The sequence below is a fragment of the Hippocampus comes genome, unplaced genomic scaffold, assembly GCF_001891065.2.
Source record: "Hippocampus comes isolate QL1 unplaced genomic scaffold, H_comes_QL1_v1.1 scaffold93, whole genome shotgun sequence".
NCBI classification, from domain to species: Eukaryota; Metazoa; Chordata; class Actinopteri; order Syngnathiformes; family Syngnathidae; genus Hippocampus; species Hippocampus comes.
Genome location: NW_017805481.1, coordinates 1,038,435 through 1,048,343, shown reverse-complemented (window position 1 = coordinate 1,048,343; position 9,909 = coordinate 1,038,435). Strand labels below are relative to the sequence as shown.

The 9,909-nt window shown below is 44.7% G+C and overlaps 1 protein-coding gene across 3 annotated transcripts; it reads right to left on the bottom strand.

The window, feature by feature from the left end:
• Positions 1 to 704: 704 nt before the first annotated feature.
• shisa9b (shisa family member 9b) lies at positions 705 to 8,285 on the bottom strand. 3 transcript variants are annotated; one of them, XM_019875831.1, is made up of 4 exons: positions 7,566 to 8,285; positions 6,511 to 6,617; positions 3,307 to 3,447; positions 705 to 1,465 (listed from the first exon to the last, which is right to left on the bottom strand). In XM_019875831.1, exons 1-4 carry the CDS (start codon positions 7,973 to 7,975, stop codon positions 1,092 to 1,094), a joined length of 1,032 nt encoding a protein of 343 aa, XP_019731390.1. In that variant the 5' UTR covers positions 7,976 to 8,285; the 3' UTR covers positions 705 to 1,091. The 3 variants fall into 3 exon arrangements, with proteins under 3 accessions (XP_019731390.1, XP_019731388.1, XP_019731389.1); XM_019875829.1 differs by having other exon boundaries at positions 7,464 to 8,282; XM_019875830.1 differs by having other exon boundaries at positions 705 to 1,462; positions 7,464 to 8,282.
• Between the last annotated feature and the right edge of the window lie 1,624 nt (positions 8,286 to 9,909).

Genomic DNA, 9,909 nt, shown 5'->3' with positions numbered 1-9,909 from the left:
TTTCACTCGTTGTGTAAAGCGCACGCACACAAAATTGTGTGTCATTTAGAGAACGTATAGATGCTTACTTGTGATGCAATATACATAACAGTCTGTGTAATTTCTGTCCTTTTTGTTTTTGCTCTTGGAATTTAGGGATCTACATTTCAGTGGTGCCTCAAGAGTTATTAGTCAAAAATCTGGTTTTTTTTTTTTTGTTTTGTTTTGTTTTTTTGCTTTGACTTTCCGACAAAAATGAGAGGTACGAGCACTGTATGGTGGCAGTCAACTCAACATACTTTATAACTAGGCAGATAGCTTCAGTCTGTTTAATGACACACCCTTGACCTCAGGAAAGTCCATATGCCTTAAGTCTAACAATGCCAAGAGCATCAGTGTCGCGGTTTTATCACCCTTTCAGCAACAGATAGTTGAAGACAAGCAGTGGAGCAAAACATGTAGAAAGATAATATATCAATACCTACAAGTGTCTCATGTATTATTTATCCTCTGCAAAGAACGACTAATCTTACTGAAATTTACTGAGGATTGATCATTTCCATGTATCTCTGTATGTCTGTAGAAAACTACTGCCAGGCGGCCAAGTCATGCGCACCACGAGGAGCAGCACAATGTCCGTTGAATTGAAACGAATCATGTGGTTTCAAAAACTCATGAGGATGGGCGATTCCGTGACGTGGACGACTTTGAAGCCCAGCACGGAGATGATTGGTAAGTGTCACCTGTCCACAATTTGCATACCTCTTCTAATCCGTGAGCTCTGCGTCGTTTAAAAGCTCTTTAAAAAGAATGCGGTTTTGAGGATCACCAAATGATTTGCTCGGATCACGATTTGGATCCTAAAACGATAAATTGTTCAGCCCAAATCTCAGGGCACCACTGTTGTTTGGCCTAGGTGGAGGTCTATGTTGGCGTTGGAGGGTATTTTATTTATCTCGCATTTGTGATTTGATGTTATTGTTGGATGACACTCATTTGAATTCAAACCTTTGTCGTGAACGCTGTCCATGACGTCCACACAACCGTATGTTGTTGAACAGTCCGCAGTCGTATTTTACACAAGCACTTCCTGCACTTGCCGTTTCTTCACTTCATACTGTCACTTCCGTCTTGCTGTTGGTGACCAAATAGGGCTGCGGGGGCAGGAAGCGAACGTTCTGAAGTTCCCTCCCCGTGACGCAGAAGTTAGTCGGGTCGTAGCACTGCCTCAGCCCCAGCACGTCTTTGCTCTCCCAAGGTCTCGGCGTGGCCGGGCTGGAAAAAGAGCCAAAGGACAGCGACTGGGAGCTGTGGCTTCGCGGGTTCTTGTGCTTGCGTACGCTCTGCATGCTTGACATCTGTCTGGGCGGGCTGTAGGGGTTGCTGGGCTCCGCGTCCACATGCTCCATTGGAAGGCTGCCCTTCGTTGTTATTCCACTCAGCACTTGGCGGCGGTTGATGTAGAAGCCGTCGTTAGCTTTTTCTGCTGACAGAGAGAGAAAAGCGAGACCGATGAACTCAAGTGGTTCTCAAAAGCTTGGGTCCAGGGAGGTGGTGGGTGATGGAGTTCTGTGCCGACGGCGGCGGCGTAACCGAACCAGGACAAAAGTTTTAACCCGTTGTAGTCTATCACAAACCTACGCTCGCGCAGTCGTCAAGTTAACATTACAGTAAATACAGTAAGTACTGTATTTTTCGTACGATAAGGCACACCTAAAAGCATTCATTGTTCTCAAAAGCCGACAGTGCGCCCTATAATCCGATGCGATTTATATATGGATAAATATTCAGATTTCTTGGATGGAGCATTTTAAATGTTCTGTAAAGCGCTTTGTTACAGCGCAATCTAACTAAAGCTACACTGTATTGTGCTCCCTTTAGTGTAGCTCCATCTAGTGGATGCAAAATGCAACCTCAGCCACTATTGTAGCTTCTAATCTATGCGCCTTATAAAGCGGTGCGCCCAATATATGAAAACTATTTTAAAACAGGCCATTGATTGAAGGTGCGCCTTATACTCCAAAGCGCCTTATAATGCGGAAAATACGGTATATGTATTAAAAACACCTCTGTGCCATACACAATTAGCCTGGTGACGTGCATTTACATTCTTTGTCAATTACCACTTAGATAAAAATTTAAGAAAATCAACTCTGATTTTCTGTGAGACAAATCAAGTTGTCTGTGGTTGAGGCACCGAGATTTTCATGCGACAGATGATAACCGCCTGTCGATGTGCGTCTATGCGGCTTCGCCCCAAGGAGAAACAGGCAGACACTTTTTAGAAAGCAACCATCAAGTTCAACTGTCTCCTTGCGTGCAAGTTTGTGTAAAATTGTATCATTATTCCCGTAGTGCGCAGGATGTCAACAATAAAGACCGAGAAACCATCAGACCCCCGAAAGTCAGCTGCCGTGTGGCTTTATGACGCCATTAACGATTCGGGTGAGGACACAATTCATTATTAGCAGTGGTTAACCTATTTTTACATGGAAATGGATTCCTTCGGGCGTCATTATTTCCTTTTGTTTCAAAATCCGTAATTGTTTTGGATTGTATTCGAGGTTCCACTCTGCATCCTAAACAACAACAATTACGTCCGCATGTTGTCCAGGTGTCGGGTTTGGCACTGTACTGGGTGGCTGTGTTGCATCCACTCGCCACGAGTCATTTGCGTTTTGGGTTCTCTTGATTGCCTCCTGTCCTCGAGCTCATTAGCTAAGATCTGCTCTATTTTTGAGCACCCCTAATTATCTGTTTGCTCGACGCGCACTTCCGCGGAGTCGGAGGAGCTTCAGCTGCGTAGTCCAAAACGCTCCCCCCAGAGAGAGTGTTCAAAAAGGCATGCTGTTGTGCTTCAGGATGTGGATCGATATTGACGTCTGGTTTCCGACCTGTTTTTTAACATCCTTATTTTTTTTTTAGCGCCACCTGGGAAAGCGCTTGTATTTTCAGTCCGCTTGAAGGTTTTGGCGGCTCTCTCACGTCGAGACAATTGCGTCTTGTTTCAAATGCCGACTTACGCCGGATCAGTTCCAAAATGGTCACTTGAGACGATCAACAAACACATCCTATAAATACCCTCTGCTTCCCCTCCCTCCGGACCTTGACGGCCTATTGATTAAATGTGAGGGAAGAAAGGTTTCTAGATATTTGGAGCAACTAGAAAAACTACCCTTAACTCATTCAGTACCAGCCAATTCTAGACCAAGTCTGAAAAGACGTTTAAAAACGTCTTTGGGAGTGAATGAGTTTTAAAGGAAAAAAAAATCCTGATCATTCTGTTAATTGATTCATTGTACATTCAAGTTTTGTTTGCATTCTTACCGACAGCCTTGAGGGTGGCGTACTTGTTGAGGTCCTTGACCAACGTCTGCGGCTCGTAGGGGCTGCTGATCGAATCCAACAGTGCGTATGGCTCGGTGAGCAGAGGCGAGGCAGGCGTGGCGTTGTTCATCTGGGGGCTGTCTGAAAAAGTGAACATTGGGATGGGCAAAATAGGAGCAACTGCAGATAAGCATATCGCCACCGACTGACCCTGCACAGCAACCTTGTTGCCGGAAAAAAGAAGAAGAAGAAGAAGAAGAAAGAGTCGTAGAGGAAGCCACAGAAGGAAGCTCGGCTAATTCTTAACGATTGCATAAGCTTTCCTAATCATTTATATTGCGATGAAGAGATCGGGCTCAGGAGTGTGAATGTTTAAGAGCTGGGTGTAGTTTGTGCGCTAGACAGCGACGGGCCCTTTCGCGGGTGCAGCTGGAGTATTGTGGCTGCTTTCCCAATCCTACACACGGCTTCCGCGTAATTAATGGCTATGCAGCCAATGGACTGTCCCCCCCCCTCTGTCGTGGCCTGGCATGACAGCGCCAACAGATGTTTAGAAAGTCGCGGGAAAGTAAATCCTGTTTGCTCATTATGCATGTCTGTATATCAGTACGTTGGATAAAGAATGTTGAGAAGAATGTGCTATTTTTTTTTTTCAAAATAAGCGCTAAATTCAAACGTGAGATGATCGATCATGATTTGATAAACCGCTCGCTGTCATCGACTCATGAGCGTAATCAATCAAGCCTGCATCGCGACTCTTTTCAAGATTAAGATCCAATCCCATTGTTAGAGATTGAGCAATTTGAGTCGGCCGTTCGTTGCTGTAGGATTCCTGTGGAAAAACAGATCATTAATCCAGAATGAGGTTAATGAGGCTCTTATTCCCCACTGGTCAGCAAGAGACTGTGCTAATTAATGCGGAAGGAGTCTCTCATCGCCGACACCGTCTCGCCTTATGATGCAGACGATGGGTTTGATGACCGGTTTTGACTTCAACACATCTAAGCTCTCCAAAACAACGAGGATTCAGACCGCACCTTCCCAAACAAAATACAAATCCCATGATCGTTTACAATCACCGAAGGTTCACTTCCAGTTTTTCCCTACCACTGACCAATCACACCAGTGAGACCAGAATGAATGAATGAATGAATGGATCTTTATTGTCATCGCACATGCACAAAAGTACACAACAACAACACTGACTTCAACATGTAATGGGAAAAAAAACTAAGCACATATAGTCACATTACAAAAAAAAAAAGACATGTACACATTTATGCCAGAACTCAAGACACATGTGGGAGACGAGACGGTGGTTGTTGGGGTGGTGACCAAACCAGTCAGTGCGCCGTCGCGGGGCTAAACCAACTTTGCTTTGTCAGGCAAATCCTTTCCACTTGTTGACCTGCTTTACTTTCATACAATTAAAGCCTAAGTGGGCCAAAGTCATTTTCTGTATTCTGCTGCCATGCACATGACTCGACTTCATACTTGTCTTCTAAAACTTTGATCACATACTGATTTTAAACATCCGTTTTAGATTTGAGCGACACCACACATGACAAGGAAATAATCGGTGAGTCTCTATTGTGGACCTGAAGTCTGGCTAATTTCCTTGACGGTCAGGGTTTCATTCGCGATCATTAACTTAATCGACCTGACAGAGCTGAACCTAGAGTGCCGAAAAATGTGTTCTTTTTGCGTCTAAGCTACTGCCAATGGATTAATAAATGAACGACAAGGTCTTTCGTAAACATGTGACGCATGTTTTTCTATTCCCAGAATGCTGAACTGCACGTCTAGTTGTTTGTCTTCTTTTAACGCGTTGACAGAGTACTGTCAAGAGTTGCGGCTCTCGTGTCAAAAAGTAGGCCGCTGTTGCCTCGTGAGGTTCAAGAAGCTCGTTGTCGCTGATAGACACGTCCATGGGACTCGTAAAACGTTTGACACAAGTATTTTTTTTTGTTTTCTCAGGTGAGTTAGAGGCCTGTTAAGTGTAACGCTAACAGATATGGAGGCTGAGCTACAAACCGGCCGCAACCAGAATTGCGTCTGCCAAACGGGCCACATAGTCCCGTTGGCAAAACTCCTTTCAGCTCTGAATTTTTGCACGTCTGAGTCATTTTAGCGCACTGTGACGATTTTTGGTGGTTTAGACACGACCATACACCAGATGGGCATTCAATTGCCACACATTCAGGACAACGTAAATCGAGAAAAAACTGATTTTCATTGCGTTAGCGAACTTCCCCGACACGATTGATTGCTGCTTTTATCCGGTGGCTGCCGGCGAGTTATTAGCGACTAAACTGCTAATGTTTATGTGGGCAGGCTGTGCGAACTCTGCTCGCATTTTTGCCACTTGTTTAAATAATTCAACAGGTCTCTGGTCTTGCCACCGACCCTCATACATATGAGAAACCTGCCTCATGATGTCCTGGAGAGGAGGATCCCATTTGAACGCGTTTGGGAGAACTGTTGCTTAGCATTAACTGTGGTAAACATGTACTGAAAATCAGAACTGATTTCTAGCCTCTCCACTTCCTGATCCAAGCCAACAAAGTCCTGATTATCAGCTGTCACTTATTTTATCCAAGGCAATTATTTTGTGGTGCGCGGTGTGCTCAGTCATCTTTACTCCCTGATCTGCTCAGAAAATAGTCCATGCTAACAACTGTAAAGGTTAAAGTTGTCGATATCATAAATTCTTGTGTGCGGCCAAGGCCCACGTGATAATGGTGGGAAACGGAATGCTCGCGGTGTGCTCAGTCATCTTTACTCCCTGATCTGCTCAGAAAATAGTCCATGCTAACAACTGTAAAGGTTAAAGATGTCGATATCATAAATTCTTGTGTGTGGCCAAGGCACACATGATAATGGTGGGAAACGGAATGCCACTGATCACGCTACGCCTGACTGTTACAACTTCTCTTTATTCTTCTTTGTATTTTCCGCAATCTAGATGCCCTGTGACACCATGCTGCCTCTCATAGGTCAGTCTTAGTACTGCAACAGACATCTGGTTTGAGGGGATGCATTGGAAGTTACCGTTTTTTTTTTTTTTTTTATGGGATGGTACAACCCGGATACATATTGCTGCATTTTTTTTAAATAATGGTGCAGTATTTTATGCAGTGTCAAAACTATTTTACAAGTCCGATCAGGAAGAAGATGAATATGTGCGTTGCTCCTGACACTTACGTAGACTGTTTATTGCGACTCTTGTCTGCATGTTCTCATAGTGCAGGCCCAGGCTTATCTCGTCCGGATGTTCTGAAGCGGGATGACGGGTCACATGCGCCAAAGGTCTGCAAAGACAAATACTGCATGGGTAATACAAATATCCAAACACATTCTAAAGGATGCAAACAGAAATATGAAATGCTGTAGTTATTGAATTTTGTGTACCGTTCTGATTTCATATGACCTTTTTCCTGGAATTGACTTTGCTTTTGCGATTGGTTTCGGTGAATCAACAGTTGGGGCTATAGCGCCACCTGTTGCTTTGGCATGCACTTCACAGTCTGGTAATACATTTTCATGTGGAGAAAAGTTTATTCCTTGTGGGGTGGAGATTGTGACCGGTAGAGTTGTAGTAGAGCCATGTGATGAAGGTAAATCCTGTCAGGGAGTTGTGTTTGTGTGTCAAATTGAGTTAACGTGAAAATAAAGTGGATGCATGAAGTCACGTCTACTAAGTGCACAAGTTTGGCAAAATATTTGGAGCAAAGTAAGTGAGGATTTTTTAAAATTTTATTGATGCAATCATGAACTGTGTGTGCCTTTCTAGTTTTCAAACCTTTATTTAGGGGCAAATTTTAAGTCACAAGTCCCCAATACAATTGAATTGAATTACGTCAAACTATCATATTCAAGTGGCTTCCAGTTTTAGTAAATATGCTCATGAGGAATTAATCCACTGCCTTATTTTTGCTCAACGTGCGACGATGCTCCTGAAATTGAATTATGATTATAGTAGGAATAGCAAAGTACTGCATAATTTTAGATGTTACAAAATGAAGATACATTGGCTTAGATGAGTTGGCCTTAGAGCGGCACCTGTTGCTTTGGCATGCAGTTGACAGCCTGTGAATGCATTTTTGGAGAAGTTTTGATGGAGTAGCTATAGAAATAAGCTGGATATCAAGTCATACTGTGGCATGTTTTCTTGGTTTGGCCGCTGCGTCTTCTCCAGCCCCAGCTTGGTGAAGATGCCAATCAGTGCCATGATGGCCACCAGCCCGCAGATGACATACACGATCATGTTGGTCTTGTCCTTGGCGGAGTCCTGCGCCACATCCACCTTAGACGGCGGTCTGCCGGTCATCATCCACGGCGGCGTGTCGTAGTTCTTGCAGGTGGTCTGGTCCAGCCGGGAGCTGCGGAAGGCGCAGCAGAACCTGAAGCCGCACGTGCCGCAACAGTACAGGTAGTTGCCCGTCTGGCACACAAAGGGCGGGTCCCACTGGCCCATCACGTCGTAGTAGCCGCGGCATTTGTCCTCCGTGTGCGGGCTCTCCGTGGCGCTGCTCGTCACGGACTCCGCCGACTCGTTGTATCCGCTCACCAGCACCAAGTCATCCGCCGGGCGCTCCCCCTGGCAGTCCGCGTGGCGCACGGCCACTTTGGCGAGGACGTAAGCGAGCAGCAGCTCGGCGCCGCGCATCTTCGCTCACTTTGGTTTGTTTTGTTCCCCTCCGCGCACGTGGACGCGCTCACATCCTCCGCCTGGAGAGACGTGCGTAAAAGTGGTGTGGATGCAACTTGCCATGCGCCAAACCAAAACACCGTGCGTGCATTGGTACTCCTCGATGCAATGCAGTCTATTAGTTCTGGCTCGGTTTTGACGAAGCGGGATGGAGAAGGAGCGGTGATTTTCTCTTACTTTGGTTGCGCTGGAGGTCGTCAGCCTCCTCCAGGCTGCTTCTCTCCAGCACCGAGTGGCAGCAGACAATACAAGTTGGGTGAGGGAAGATGCACAGGAGAGAGGTGGAGCCTGCTAATGTTTATGTGGGCAGGCTGTGCGAACTCTGCTCGCATTTTTGCCACTTGTTTAAATAATTCAACAGGTCTCTGGTCTTGCCACCGACCCTCATACATATGAGAAACCTGCCTCATGATGTCCTGGAGAGGAGGATCCCATTTGAACGCGTTTGGCAGAACTGTTGCTTAGCACGGCTGCAGTGGAAACGAACCTGACAGATCCATGAGACAAAAATATCGCCTCACCCCCCCAAAGAAACTCGCCAAGACTGTCGTCATGGGAACAACTGCTGTTGTCAGTGTAATTAAGCCGCACTGCTCACCTTCAACAAAATGTTAACTGTGGTAAACATGTACTGAAAATCAGAACTGATTTCTAGCCTCTCCACTTCCTGATCCAAGCCAACAAAGTCCTGATTATCAGCTGTCACTTATTTTATCCAAGGCAATTATTTTGTGGTGCGCGGTGTGCTCAGTCATCTTTACTCCCTGATCTGCTCAGAAAATAGTCCATGCTAACAACTGTAAAGGTTAAAGATGTCGATATCATAAATTCTTGTGTGTGGCCAAGGCACACATGATAATGGTGGGAAACGGAATGCCACTGATCACGCTACGCCTGACTGTTACAACTTCTCTTTATTCTTCTTTGTATTTTCCGCAATCTAGATGCCCTGTGACACCATGCTGCCTCTCATAGGTCAGTCTTAGTACTGCAACAGACATCTGGTTTGAGGGGATACATTGGAAGTTATCGTTTGTGTTTTTTTTTGTTTTGTTTTTTTTTGTTTTTTATGGGATGGTACAACCCGGATACATATTGCTGCATTTTTTTTAAATAATGGTGCAGTATTTTATGCAGTGTCAAAACTATTTTACAAGTCCGATCAGGAAGAAGATGAATATGTGCGTTGCTCCTGACACTTACGTAGACTGTTTATTGCGACTCTTGTCTGCATGTTCTCATAGTGCAGGCCCAGGCTTATCTCGTCCGGATGTTCTGAAGCGGGATGACGGGTCACATGCGCCAAAGGTCTGCAAAGACAAATACTGCATGGGTAATACAAATATCCAAACACATTCTAAAGGATGCAAACAGAAATATGAAATGCTGTAGTTATTGAATTTTGTGTACCGTTCTGATTTCATATGACCTTTTTCCTGGAATTGACTTTGCTTTTGCGATTGGTTTCGGTGAATCAACAGTTGGGGCTATAGCGCCACCTGTTGCTTTGGCATGCACTTCACAGTCTGGTAATACATTTTCATGTGGAGAAAAGTTTATTCCTTGTGGGGTGGAGATTGTGACCGGTAGAGTTGTAGTAGAGCCATGTGATGAAGGTAAATCCTGTCAGGGAGTTGTGTTTGTGTGTCAAATTGAGTTAACGTGAAAATAAAGTGGATGCATGAAGTCACGTCTACTAAGTGCACAAGTTTGGCAAAATATTTGGAGCAAAGTAAGTGAGGATTTTTTAAAATTTTATTGATGCAATCATGAACTGTGTGTGCCTTTCTAGTTTTCAAACCTTTATTTAGGGGCAAATTTTAAGTCACAAGTCCCCAATACAATTGAATTGAATTACGTCAAACTATCATATTCAAGTGGCTTCCAGTTTT

Bases quoted from the DNA above. Each gene is read 5' to 3' on its own strand.
- shisa9b (XM_019875829.1), bottom strand. From the start codon at position 7,975: ATGCGCGGCGCCGAGCTGCTGCTCGCTTACGTCCTCGCCAAAGTGGCC. The intron at 3,448-6,510 runs GTAAGTGTCAGG...TCACTTTTTCAG, and splicing joins AGTCGCAATAAACAGTCTAC to ACAGCCCCCAGATGAACAAC. The intron at 1,466-3,306 runs GTAAGAATGCAA...TCTCTCTGTCAG, and splicing joins CGCCACCCTCAAGGCTGTCG to CAGAAAAAGCTAACGACGGC.